Raw genomic sequence first — 13,708 nt, forward strand, 5'->3', positions numbered from 1 at the left:
TGGAGGAGCTCCTTGCTTGGGAAGGGGAGAGGCCAACTCAAGGGGGTTTGGGCTCTCCACTACAATTTCGTGCTGCAGGAGAGCTGATGTCCTGCAGCCATGGCCCATCCCCAGCCTTGAGACCCTCCCCGTGGCATTGTGGACTCACCTGAGCATCTCCCGGGGTGCACAGCAGGATGGTGAAGAGCAGGGCCACGCTGAGCACTGCAACCTTCATCTTCCTCTGCAGTGTGGTGAGTCCTGGGTGAAGCTGGAGAAGGTGAGGGGCAGATTTATCCCTCCCAGGACTCCTCCTTGCCCCTCCCCAACCTGAGAGCTCCCGGGGCAAAGCCAGACTTGGCCGAGACACCAGGCTTGGCAGAGACACCAGCCCTGGCAACCAGCCCAGCCTGGCACAGAGTCACCCCTGCCTCCGGCTCTGATCCAGCCCCTTTCCTCGGCATCAGTCCAGCTTCCGGCATGGGGCAGGTGCACAGGGAAGGGCCCAGGCATCTGCGGGTGGCAAGGGGGGTGGGCAGTGCGCCTCTGACAGCCTTACGGTGACAACCCACTGCTCTAACACAAAACCTTCCTCCCACAGCTCTCCAAAGCCAGATCCCCCATCTCCCAGTGCCCCTCACCTCCCAGCACTGCCATCTCCCCGTGCTCCTCACCTTTCAGGCCAGTCGTTCCCTCCAGGACTCCCCCAGAGATGACGCCAGCCTCAAACCAGGGGTCTCTAAGCAGGATTGTCTCTGACCCCTCTCCAGCCCCCTGGGTAAAATGGGGGCTGGGACTGATCCCTCTTCTTAGGGCATCGTGGACTCCAGGATTAGGGAACGCTGGGAGGTGAGAGGACAACTGGGGACATGGGCAGTGGGCACAGCCAGGTGACTGGGATCTTCAGTTGCTGGAGGCAATGGGCAGCACTGATGAATGTTGGGCACCAGGAGACGATGGCTCAGTTCGGGGGCAGTGCTGGGGTGGTCGCAGTGCCCAGCTCCAGCCCCCCCGCCATTTCCCTTGTACTGCAGGCCCCAAACTGGGCCAGTCCCCAGGCACGGCCTCCCCGGAGCAGAGGGCAGAGGGGAATATCCCCTGCCCTGGCCCTCCCCCTGCCACTGCCTGTGGCCACCATGCCCTGCCAGACAACATGGGTCCCACTCTGCAGAGCTGCCCCCGGACAGTGGGTCCCTGTGACCCCGTTCCCAAGAAGGCTCTGGCTCCAGCCCTGGCCCTGGCTGGGACTTGGTCGCAGCTCACCAAAGGCCCTTGTCCCCATGAAGTGTCCCTTCAATGCCCTTGTCCTTGACCCAGGACAGTGCTGTCCCTGAGCAGGATGTGGCCATCCAGAGGGACATGATGAAGTGCGCACTTGTGTCCAGGCAGTGACTCGGAGCTAATCGTGGAGACAGAGCTCCCCTGGCAAGAGAAGGGATGTTTGTCCCCACAGCATCTCTGATAAGCTGTGTTTGCCCTGGGCCCGTTGGACAAGGAACCCTTTCAGCAATCGTGGTGCTTCACGAGAGTGCCTGATCGGGGGGAGTCTGGGGGTTAAAGCAGCCTGGACACCTGGGGTCCCTCCAGCCGTGGCAGTGGGCAGAGCCCACAGAGGAGGGCAGTGCTGAGGGACCGGGGAAGAGCAGGTCCTGGGGCACCCTGCACGCCTGGGTCACCCCTGGGGACAGGCTGGAGCCCAGAGGTGGAGGCAGTCCTAGGGGAGCAGCCTGACAGCCAGGGTGTCACTGTCCTTCGGGAAAGCCTGGTGGCAGGGGAGTCCTGCAGGAGTGGAGCTTAGAGCAGCCTGGGTGATGGAGCTGTCTCCCCAGGGGCACTGTGTCCCTTTCCCTCTGCCCCTCTGCCTGCCCTGCAGCTCTCCCTGGCTTTCCAGGGGGGTTCCTTCACAGCACCCCTGACCCAGACATCACCATCCTGGGGGCCCTGGGCAGCATCCTCTCACCAGTGTGGGGCAGGAGCACTGTGGCATTGTACGCAAGTGGTTCAGCTCTGCCCTCTGAGTGGGGAGAGCTGCTGGGGGAAGCTGCTGGCCTGGCTCGCACAAGCCAAGCAAGACCTTCTCCAGCAATCCGGCATCGATGCACCCATTCTTTCCAGTCGTGACACTCACACCATCTGGCGTCACTGCTCTCTTCAAGGATGCAAGTGCCCCAAAGAGCAGAGGGAATAGCTGGCACCTCTGTTAGCAGGGACATACTCGTAATGAAGACGGGCATATTCTGGATCAACGAGCTCAGGCACCCCTGTTTTTTGCCTCCCTGTAGATGCCCACAGCTATCAGAAGAGATAGATAACAGGACAGATAGTTATTTATTTATTTATTTCTGCATGATGAGAAGACCAGCATTTTTACTGGTGGTGTGAGCTAGCACTGGCAGGAGATAGGGCCAGTAAGGTCTCGGCCAGGAGATGCAGCGTGTATTTACTTGTCTCTACCCTCGGTAGCTGAGGGTCAGAAGTAACCACGTGTAATGACCAGCAAATCCACTAGCCGCACTCAGCAACAGCAGCATTGAATGCACTGGACTCCTTGCCTGTACTGAGTCCATGGGACATCACCATTATGATAGCAGATCCACGAATCCTTTGTCAGGCTGGCATGTTCCTCTGTAAGGTCATCCTCTCTTTGTTATGTGCCACAGTAATTCAAGCGACCACGCTGTGCTTCCCCATCACCATTCACTTCCCAAACCATCCAGCAGTCCATGTCACATGTCTGAAACTGAAATAGTGCTCTGTTTTAGTCCTCTGGCTACGAGGGTCTGAGGGTAGTTCATTCTTATGAGGCACAAGGTGGGAATCAAAGGCTGGTGGTAAAAATCTGGTTTAGGTTTTGAAGGCAGTGGGGGGTTTGCCCGAGTTTCAGTGAAACCAAGGTGTCACTGGTTTTGTTCCCATGATGATACGGGCTGCTGTCACAGCTTCAAAGAAATAAAAATAGACTGAGAAGTGGTTCACGAGAACTGTACATGGCTCGGATTCTTCACTGACGTTATATGTCATTTTTAAGGATTATGGATATGGCTGTGTCTTTACGGGACACTAACTATAAATAAGAGACCTGTTGTGGATCAGTTGTGAAAAGACTGAAGGCCACTTATTGGAATATTTGCTTTGGAAATTGCCCAAAGAGCAGGCAGTCACCTGGAAGATGTTCATTTTGACTGCTTAAATTTTTTAAAAACTTTTTTTTAAAAAAATGTTTTTTAAACTTTTTGACTTGTTTAAATATGCTGTGACGTGATTTGTATTCTGAAGTTATTTTGGAAGGAACTGATGAATTGTACGCACTGTCATAATTGAGGAATATTGACTTAGCAGAGGTCAAGGGTGCCTTTGAGGTAAGTGCCAATCAGGCGGATGGCATTTGATAGCCACTTAACATATGCCAACACCCCGGCGATAAAGAGCTGGACAGAGGCAGAGGCACCAACTGTGGATGGATTGGCCAGCACCCTCCAGGAACTGAAAGAGAATCTCGCTTCCTCCCTATGGGCCTGCTTCTCAGCTGTGGTGAAACTGTCCTAGCAATTGTCCCTGCATTTAAAAGCAGATGCCCTCCTCTCTCATAGACACCAAGGTTTCACCTATTAAGACTCAGCCTTTTTCTGATCAGAGGACAAGGTACTGGTGGCACACACCACATGCCATCCTGCGGTTCCATCTATGTGACCAGGGGGAGGGCATGAGGATGTGGGATGGTGAACCTACCTGGAGACTAGAAGCTTGGGTACTGGAACTGCCAGACAAAGAACCAGCCAAAAGGCATCCACCCAGGGAAACTACTGCTCCAGGTTCTGTTGAGCAGAGTAGAAGGGCTGATCTTACTTTCGACCCCGATGAAGGGACTTCTGCTTTGCAGTGACAAAACCCAAGGAATGAATATGCTGACCAGGAATAAAGGGGCCCTGTCTCCAGCAGGGCAGAAGAAAGGGACAACCGAGTTTACTGGGCCGTGTGGGATGGATGGCCTGACACATCAGCCCCATGGGAGTATAAAGCTCTGGGGACACCGGTGCGCATGTACTCTAACGCCATTAGGTGACAACGGTGCAGAACCCATTTGTATTTCTGGAGTGATGGGAGGATCCCAAGAACTGTCTGTGTTGGAGGCTGAGGAAAGCCTAACTGGGAAAGAGTGGCAAAAGCACCCCGTTGGGACTGGTCCAGAAGCATCCTTGACGTAGACCACCTCCAGAGAGGGTACTTCAAACACCCAACAGGGTACCAATTGGCTTTTGGTATAGCTGCCTTGAGTACAGAGAAGATGTTTAGCCGTTAGCTTGCCAGTCCCTCAGAGGATCCTTCTGTTGGGGGGTTGCTGCGGGTTCAAGAACAGCAAGTACCATTGGCCATGTGCTGATCCAGACTGCACTGGAAGAGGGTGAAGCTCCTGAGCACCTGCAGTGTATTGATGACATCATTGTGTGGGGCAAGACAGAAAAGGAAGTGTTTGAGAAAGGGAAAAGAGGGATCTAGATTCTTCTGAGAGCTGGTTTTGCCATACAATAAAGGAAGAGCAAAGGACCTGCACAGAAGGTCCAGGATTTAGGAACAAAATATGAAGATGGGCATTGTTATAGCCCAATGGATGTGATCCATAAAATAACAGGTTTGTTGCCACCTACTAACAAAAAAGAAACACAAGCTTTCCCAGGTGTTGTGGGTTTTTGGAGAAGGCACATTCCAGGTTATATTCTGATCATAAGCCCTCTCTATCAAGTGACCCAGGAGAAGAACAGCTTTGAATGGGTCCTGAGCAGCAACAAGCCTTTGAACAAATTAGACAAGAGATAGTTCGTGTGATAGCCATTGGGCCAGTCTAGACCGGAGGAGAAGTGAAAAACATGCTTTACAGCACAGCCAGGGACCACGGCCCCACCTGAAGCCTCTGGCAGAAAGCACCTGGAGAGACTCAAGGTTGACCCCTGGGTTTTTTGAGCCAGGGATATGGAGGATCCGAGGCCCACTGCAGTCCAACTGAAAAAAAAGATATTGGCAGCATATGAAGGGCTTTGAGCCACTTCAGAAGGAGTTGGTACTGAAGCACAACCCATCTTGGCACCTCGATTGCCTGTACTGGGCTGGATGTTCAAAGGGAGGGAACCCTCTCTGCATAATGAAACTGATGCTATGTGGAGTAAAGGGGTTGTGCTAATAACACAACAGGCTCGAATGGGAAAACCTCGACTGCTCAGGAATCTTGGAAGTGACCATGGACTGGCCAGAAGGCCAAAACTTTGTAGTGTTGCCAGAAGAGGACGTGACATGTGCTGAAGAGGACACACCATGTCATAAACCACCAGAAAATGAGAAGCAGTATGCCCTGTTTGCAGATGCGCCCTGTCATAATATTGTGGGAGCAAATCTGAGGTTGAAGGCTGCTGTATGGAGTCCTCCATGACGACTCATACAAACAGCTGAAGGAGAAGGTGAATCGAGTCAGTTTGCAGAGGTGAAAGCCATCCAGCTGGCTTTAGACATTGCTGAGCGAAAAAATGGCCAGTCCTTTGTCTCTGTACTGACTCATGGACGGTGTGCACACTGAGCTGAGGCAAGAGGAATCCCACCTCCTGTGGGTCTGTGGGGTGCGTGGGGGAGAGCTGAAGCCCACTCCAGTCTCCAGACTACTCACCAGAGAGGAGAGACCTGATGGACACTGCTGAATCCCTGCCCTGCGTGGGGGGAAATGATCCCTGCCTGTCACTGCTGCGGTGTCCTGCCTGGCCATGGGACAGGGAGAGGGGTTAAGGGAGGGGAACATTTCAACCTCTCATAGACCACCATGCCACGGGAGGAAAAATCCCACTTCTGAAATCCATCTCTCCCCTGCTCAGAGAGGGACAGTCAGTGATGACTTCAGTCTGCGTCAGCCTACGCTCCCCAGGAGAGACCCTGATGCCTTTGAGAAGCTTCAGCCCTGGAGCCCCAGGGACATCTGCAGGGAGTGTGGGAGGGCAGAGAAAGTGTTGCCCTGGGCTGGTCCTCTGCTGCTGAGCTGCTCCAGGCTCCTGGGATGGAGGGAGCTCATGGCAAGTGGGCAGCACTGCAGAGAGACATCTCTGGCCAGGAGCAGCTCCTCTGCAAAGCGCAGCAGGGCTGAGGGCACTGCCTGCAGGCACCGAGGGGAGAGGAGGGAGGAGAAGAGAGGTTAAAGGCAGCCTGGGGTGAGAGGATGCTGAGAGCTGATTCAAAGAGAACTCTTCACAGCCCCCTACGTGGTAAGTCTGTGTCTGCAGGGAAAAGCAGCTGTGGTTGCTGGAGGGCTCTCTTCAAGCTGGTACATCCCACAGCGTGTGGGATCTTCTGGGAGGATGTTTGTGTGCAAGAGGAAAATGGCAGAATTTACTTGAAAGGAAGGAGTCTGTGCTTTGAGATGTCTCATCATTGTCAACGGGGTTGGCAGGGGGAGAAGGGACTTTATTTTTGTGCTCTGGAGAAGGCACTGAGAGCCCAGTTCCCATTAGGACTTGTCTGAGCTGCTCCTTAGCCCCTGCACACAGAGGTGCCCCTGGGCAGTGCCCGGCTGCCAGGAGGGGTCTGCAGGGCAGAGCTGAGCACACAGCCGGTGGCATGGGCTCTGTGAGCACAGGCAGGGAGGAGACCTGAGCACAGAGGAACAGCTCCTGGCAGGGACAGCTCCAGGCAGCAGAGACATGGGCAGGGAGTGAGAGGCAGCTGTTCCCAGAAATGCTGTGGAAGGGGGGTTGGGGCACCTCCCTGCCATCCCCTGCAGTGCAGACACCTTCCCCGGAGAAACCCCCTGCTCTGCTCTCCCACCCAGCGGAGCCTCTGCCCTGAAGGTCACCTTCTCGGCAGCCTGACCCCTGAGGAGCGGACATTACCAAATACCCGAGTGCCTCCATCGGCAGCAGCACTGTGGCATTTCTCTGGGTTTCCCCTCCTGTCTCTGCTCCCCTTGATCGTATCACCAGGTTTGCTGGGATGGGGGGGTGGGGTTCAGACGCAGCTCAGAGACCAGCCCTGTGGGTCTTGCCATGCAGATGTGTCCATGGGAATGAAGTGTCCAAGTCCCCGCCTAATGCCTGGGCTGCAGGGGATACAAATGACCCCATTCTTCCTTCTTTAGGACACCCCGTCTTTAGGACATTTGCTTCTTTCCCTGGGGGGTCTTGCTGGGCTGCAGGCTGCCCTCCCCCAGGGCACAGCTCTCCCATGGCATCCCGGTGTTCCCCAGGAGCCCCATGGAGAAGACCCCTCAGTGCTAAGACCATGAAAACGTTGCTGGGTGGCTGCCTGCAGACAGCTGCAGAGAGCCCTCTGTGTTCCCGGCTGGGAGGGGAGGGCTGACATCCTGCTCAGGTAGAGTGAGACAGGCTGAGGGGGTTGGAGATGTGCACTTGGGAAATGGATTCCTCTGCTCTCAGCAGTGCCCAGCTCCTTTTGGGGGGAACGTCCGGGTGCGATCAACCTGCAGCTCAAAGAGGTGCCAGCACAGGGCGGCTGAGACCAGGGCTGATGGACTGACCGGCTCTCCTCACTCATCACTAAGCCTCTTCCTCATAGAAGTCTCCCCTAGCTCTTCACTGACTTTTCCTCCCTGGACAGGTCCTAATGCCCAGAGGAAGCACATGTCCAACAGCAGCTCCATCACCGAGTTCCTCCTCCTGGCATTTGCAGACACACGGGAGCTGCAGCTCTTGCACTTCTGGCTCTTCCTGGGCATCTACCTGGCTGCTCTCCTGGCCAATGGCCTCATCATCACTGCCATAGCCTGCCACCACCACCTCCACACCCCCATGTACTTCTTCCTCCTCAACCTCTCCATCCTCGACCTGGGCTCCATCTCCACCACTGTCCCTAAAGCCATGACCAACTCACTCTGGGACACCAGGGCCATCTCCTATGCAGGATGTGCTGCACAGGTCTTTTTCTTTTTCTTTCTGATCTCAGCAGAGTATTCCCTCCTCACTGTCATGGCCTACGACCGCTACGTTGCCATCTGCCAACCCCTGCACTACGGGACCCTCCTGGGCAGCAGAGCTTGTGTCCACATGGCAGCAGCTGCCTGGGGCACTGGGTTTCTCAATGCTGTGCTGCACATGGCCAATACATTTTCTATACCACTCTGCCATGGCAATGCCCTGGACCAGTTCTTCTGTGAAATCCCCCAGATCCTCAAGCTCTCCTGCTCACATTCCTACTTCAGGGAAGTTGTGATTATTGTGGTTAGTGTCTGTGTAGCATTTGGTTGTTTTGTTTTCATTGTGCTGTCCTATGTGCAGATCTTCAGGGCTGTGCTGAGGATCCCCTCTGAGCAGGGACGGCACAAAGCCTTTTCCACGTGCCTCCCTCACCTGGCCGTGGTCTCCCTGTTTATCAACACGTCTGCATTTGCCTACATGAAACCCCCCTCCATCTCCTCCCCATCCCTGGACCTGGTGGTGGCAGTTCTGTACTCGGTGGTGCCTCCAGCAGTGAACCCCCTCATCTACAGCGTGAGGAACCAGGAGCTCAAGGAGGCCATTAAGAAAGTGATTTCATGGATGTTTTTGAGTCATTATGAACCTTCCATGTCTCTTCAGAAGTGACTCTCAGACTATCTAATAGCAGACCTTTATTTTGTTTGTATTTATCATTATCGTCAGTGTTATCTGTTTGGTTTTTGGTTGTGCTGTGGTTTGTTTTGTTTGGTTGTTCGTTTGTTTGTTTTTAATATTTGTGTTGGTGTTTATTCTATTCCTAAATGAATATTTAGATTCTTCTGACTGCTACTGAGGAATGAACTTGCTGTGTCTCACCTGTATAAAAGAAGTGCCTAACCCTGGGTCAGAGAAGACTCTCTCATAGCACCTCTGCAATAAAGTGGCATGTCGTCAATGCAGTTCCTTAGAATTGAGCTGTTCTTCAAAATCTGATGTAAGCAACAGGCCCAAGGAATTTCACCCCAAAAGGGCCTGTTTCTCCTTGTGTTTTGGAGAGGAAAGCTCATCATTGCCTGCAGATGTCTGTGGTGGGCAGTGACTGGACCCACCCCAAGGTGAGCGATGGCCCAAGCTGGATTCACCCATAGAGAAAGTGCTAAATCCCGGTATCTGCAAGGAAACAAAGATGGACAGAGGTGACCCGTCACAGACCAACTCCAACCAGGGACAGCACCTTTACAGCTACCACACCTCCAGCAGCACACACACCACCATGACCACCACAAACAGACCCCTCCCGGTCCCCTCTCCGGCTGGTCTGGTGTGAAGGTGACAAGTGGTCGGTGCATCCCCTGCAGCAGGTACCCACCAGAACAGCCACAGCCACAGTCCCTCCAGTGTGGGCCTGGGCTTTGGGTCTGCCCAGGTGCCCTGCGCAGCCTTGGCGCCATTCCTCACCAGGCCGCTCCAGCCCTGGGTCTCTCCACATCCTGCTGTCCTCCTCCTCCAGCCTGCCCCGCTTGGCCTGACCACAGAAGCACGTACATATCTTCACCCCCAAACAGACACACGCTGGTGAGAAGAGTCACACAGCAAACAGCCAGGAGCAGAGTTGAAGAAGAAGGCAGGACAGACCATGGTGAGCAGGCAGAGGGTTTGGCTGAACCAGCACTGACCTGACCCTGTCCCACATGCAGCTGGCTCCTTGCATCCCTCTCATCTCCCCTTCCACACAATTCTTCCTCCCAGTCCACTTGGATCCCTCCCTTTCTCTGCCCCACTCTCCTCCCCACTGAACAACCCTCACCAATTACTTCTCACCCATTGATCCCAAGGTTGCTGTTCCCATCCCCAACTTGGCTAGTTCCTATACCATTGCCTGTGTCACCTGGCCCCTTCAATGGCCTCTCTGATGGCTCCCCAGGGCACTGTAGGCCTTGCAAGACTTGACCGACAACAAGATCCCTGATGCTCCCCTTCAGTTATCTCTGCAGTCCAGTCACTTCTCACGTCTCTGCTCTTCAACCGCCTGTGAGACCCAGCCGGGACACATGGTGCTGCCTGTACCTGTGTTCCCTTCTCACACTGTTCTCTGTCACCTCTGGCAGTTCTCATGCCATGCCCCACACTTTCCCATATCTGGAGGCTGTCTAGTACAACCCCTTCCTACTCAAGCATGGTCAGCTGGAGCAGGTTGTGCAGGACCATGTCCAGACAGTGTTTGGGTATCTCCAGGGATGGAAACTCCACAATCTCTCTGGGCAACCCGTTCTAGTGATCAGTCAAAAAGTGTTGCCTGATGTTCAGAGAGAACCTCCTGTGTTTCAGTTTGTGCCCATTGCCTCTCGTCCTATGGCTGGGCATCACTGAGAAGAGCCTGACTCCCTCTTCTTCACTTCCTCCCATCAGATATTCGTCTAGATTGACAAGAACCCCCTTGCAGCCTTCTCATCTCCAGGCTAAACAGTCCCATCTCTCTCAGCGTCTCGTACGAAGGACGCTCCAGTCCATTAATCGTCTTTGTGGCCCTGTTTGCTGGACTCACTCCACGAAGCCCATACCCCTCTTGTCCTGGGCAGCCCAGCACTGGACGCAGCACTGCAGAAGTGGAGTCACCAGAGCTGAGTAGACAGGAAGGATCACCTCCCTCAACCTGCTGGCACTGCTCTTCCTAAGGCAGTCCAGGAGGCTGTTGTCCTCCTTTCCACCAGGGCACACTGCTGATGGGGGCATCCCCTCAGGACCCGTGGACTTATGTGTGTCTGGTTTGTTTAACTGGTCCCTACCCTGAGACTCCTGCACCAAGCGTTAAGTCTTCCTTGCTCCAGATTCCCCTCTGGTCTCAGGGCCCTGGGATGCCTGATGGCTACTTTTTGCAGTGAAGACTAAGATGAGGAAGGCACTGAGTGTCTTGGGCTTTTCCATATCCTTTGCCATCAGGGCCTGTGGCCCATGTACCAGTGGGCCCACATTTTCCCTGGTCTTGCATCTGTTCTCTCTGTACCTGTAGAAGCCTTTTCTTGTTGTTCTTCAGGTCCCTCACCAGATGTCATTGTTTTACCCCAGCTGGCAACTGAGCACCACGATGTCGCGGGCTCATCCACGGCCACACACTTCAAGGTGCTCCAGCATGACCCCATGCACAGACACAGATGCTTCCCCGGTGTACCTTCTCTAGCATGGACTTATCCCTGGCTCACAATCCCTCCAGAGCTATACTTGCTGCGGCACAGATATAACCATGGCCATAGATGCTTTGGGGTGTCCTGCTCCCACGTGGACTCATCCACAGGTCACAGTGCCTTCAACTTGAGTGCACACAGGAGTTCCAGCCTGTCCAGGACAGCGGCACAGAAACAGCAGCAATGCCCTGGCTATCTGCCAGCCCAGACACATTGCCATTGCTGTTGTCAAACTGCTCCCAGGCACAGCAGAGTAAGATGATAAGCAGTACAGCAGCACAGCGAGCAGCAAAAGCAAAAAGCAGCCACTAACGAGCACAGGACTCTACTACACAGTAAGGCAAGCAAGCCCATGGCAAGCACAGGAGCCTGCCAATTAATAGCTAAACAGCAATAACAGCTATAAATTCAATCCAGCACATTCCAATCAAATCTGTTACTATCTCAAACTCTTCGTGTCCCATGTTGGGCGCCAAAAAAGGACTGTTGTGGTTTTACCCCAGCCAGCAGCTGAGCACCACGCAGTCACTCGCTCACTCCCCCACAGCGGGATGTGGGAAAGAATTGGAAGTGTCAACGTAAGAAAACTCATGGGTTGAGATAAAGACAGTTCAATAAGCAAAGCAAAAGCCACACGTGCAAGCAAAGCAAGACATTGGCAGGCAGGTGTTCAGCCACCTCCAGGAAAGCAGGGCTCTGTCACATGTAACAGTGACTCGGGAAGACAAACGCCATCACTCCAAATGCTGCCGCTCCCCCCTGTCCTTCCTCTACCCCAAGCCGTTTATAAGCTGAGCATGACGTCATATGGTATGGAATGTCCCTTTGGTCAGTTGGGGTCAGCTGTCCCGGCTGTGTCCCCTCCCAACTTCTTGTGCATCCCCAGCCATCCTGCTGGCAGGGCAGTGTAAGGAGCAGAAAAGGCCTTGACTCTGTGTAACAACAACAACAACAACAACAACAACAACAACAACAACAGCAACAACAGCAACAACAGCAACAACAGCAACAACAACAACAAAAACATCTCTGTGTAACAAAACCATCTCTATGTTATCAACACTGCTTCCAGCACAAATCCCAAACATAGCCACAGACTGGCTACTGGGAAGAAAATTAACTCTGTCTCAGCTGAAACCAGGACACCAGATTAAACCCGAGATGGGTTTTGGTTTTCCTAATCCCATCTCTGCATCCTTAGGAAGTTGTCACTCATGTCCTCCAGAAGCCTTCTGGATGGCTTGTGCCCTGCTATGTTGCCCCTCAGGCAACTACCAAGGTGGTTGCATTCCCCCATGAGGACCAGCATGTGAGAACATGAGGCTTCTTCCAGTGGTCTGAGGAAGGTCCTCTCCACTTCTTCCTGATCGAGCACTCAATAACAGGCAGTCACTAAAAGGTCACTCATGTTGGTTTGCCTGCTAATCCTGACCCATAAGCTCTCGACTGGCTCATCATTTATCCCAAGGCAGAGCTCCATGCCTTCCCACTGTTCTCTCACTTAAAGGGGAACTTCTTCTCTGCAAAAAAACGTCTAGGTCATTCTGAAGATGTGTAATCCCTCCCTCCCTCCATCCCTCCCTCCTAGCACTCCAGCTGTGTGAGGTATCCCAGGATGTCTCTTTTCCCAATGGGATCACAGCTCCATAACTGCCCACAAACTTCTAATTCCTCTTCTTGGTTCCCCACGCTGTGCTCATTAGTGCACAGGCACTTCAGAGAGGTGCCCAGCCGTGCTGATTGTCCAGAAAGGGAATGAGATCATTCACCACAAGGCTGTCCCAATGGCACTGTCTGACTTGGGTGCATTCGCTTGAGGTGATTCCACTCCAGCCCTGATTTCCTGATGGTTATCTTCCTTTTGTTCATATCACACTTTGCTGGCCTATTCCATCCATCACTGCCTCACATGACTGTTGGCTATTCTCACTGCTCCAAAATTCCCACCTAGGCCACCAAGCCCTTGTCCATCACCCCCAGAGCCATGTAGTGATGCTCAATACTTTCCCAGTTTGGATGCATCCTTGGTACCTACATGGAAGAACACCAGGGGATAATAGTCCAAAGGCCAGAAAAGCTTCATCAGCCTCTCAGCAATGCACCTTTTGATCAAGGACGGTGGACAGAGTTTGTTAGAAGCTGCTCAAGGTTACTAGCCACTTGCTGGGAGTCAAGGAATCCTGTGACTCTCCTGACCTGGCAGCAAAAGGCACCCGCAGCTTCCTCAGAGAGTTCCCTGGAGGCCCCCAATGATCTCAGACAAAGTCCCCAGGAAACGTTTTCAGGACACTGTTGAAGAAAGCCCTGAGGAACATGGTGGGAATTTACTGTTCATCCTGAAGTGAGCGGGAGGTTGCTCTGGAGTACTCCCAAGGTCCCTTCTGGCCTGAATGCTTTGGTGTTTCCGTCTCATCTCTGAGAGCAACTTTCCAGATTTCTCCAGCTACTGCTGTCCTTCTCTGAGCCTTCACTTAAATGAAAGAGCAAGCCAAGGTCGGTGTTAACATGGTAACCATCCCAGAAACACCAAGTGAGGGTACAAAGCAAGCAAAACCAGGGCCGATGAGGAAAGGGCAACCAGAGGTGGGCTGTTTGTATGGGAAGGCAAGAGGGTGATCAAAGGGAGGAACCTGGGAGGGGCAA

The 13,708-nt window shown here is 53.5% G+C and overlaps 1 protein-coding gene across 1 annotated transcript; it reads left to right on the plus strand.

Annotated features, from left to right (window-relative positions):
* Positions 1–7,622: 7,622 nt before the first annotated feature.
* LOC129200029 (olfactory receptor 14J1-like) lies at positions 7,623–8,549 on the plus strand (the record flags this gene model as incomplete). The annotated part of the gene is made up of 1 exon (XM_054811284.1): positions 7,623–8,549. A coding segment is annotated over one exon (927 nt), but the record flags the coding sequence as incomplete, so codon positions are not given.
* Between the last annotated feature and the right edge of the window lie 5,159 nt (positions 8,550–13,708).

Source organism: Grus americana (genome assembly GCF_028858705.1).
Source record: "Grus americana isolate bGruAme1 chromosome 27 unlocalized genomic scaffold, bGruAme1.mat SUPER_27_unloc_1, whole genome shotgun sequence".
Taxonomy (NCBI): Eukaryota; Metazoa; Chordata; class Aves; order Gruiformes; family Gruidae; genus Grus; species Grus americana.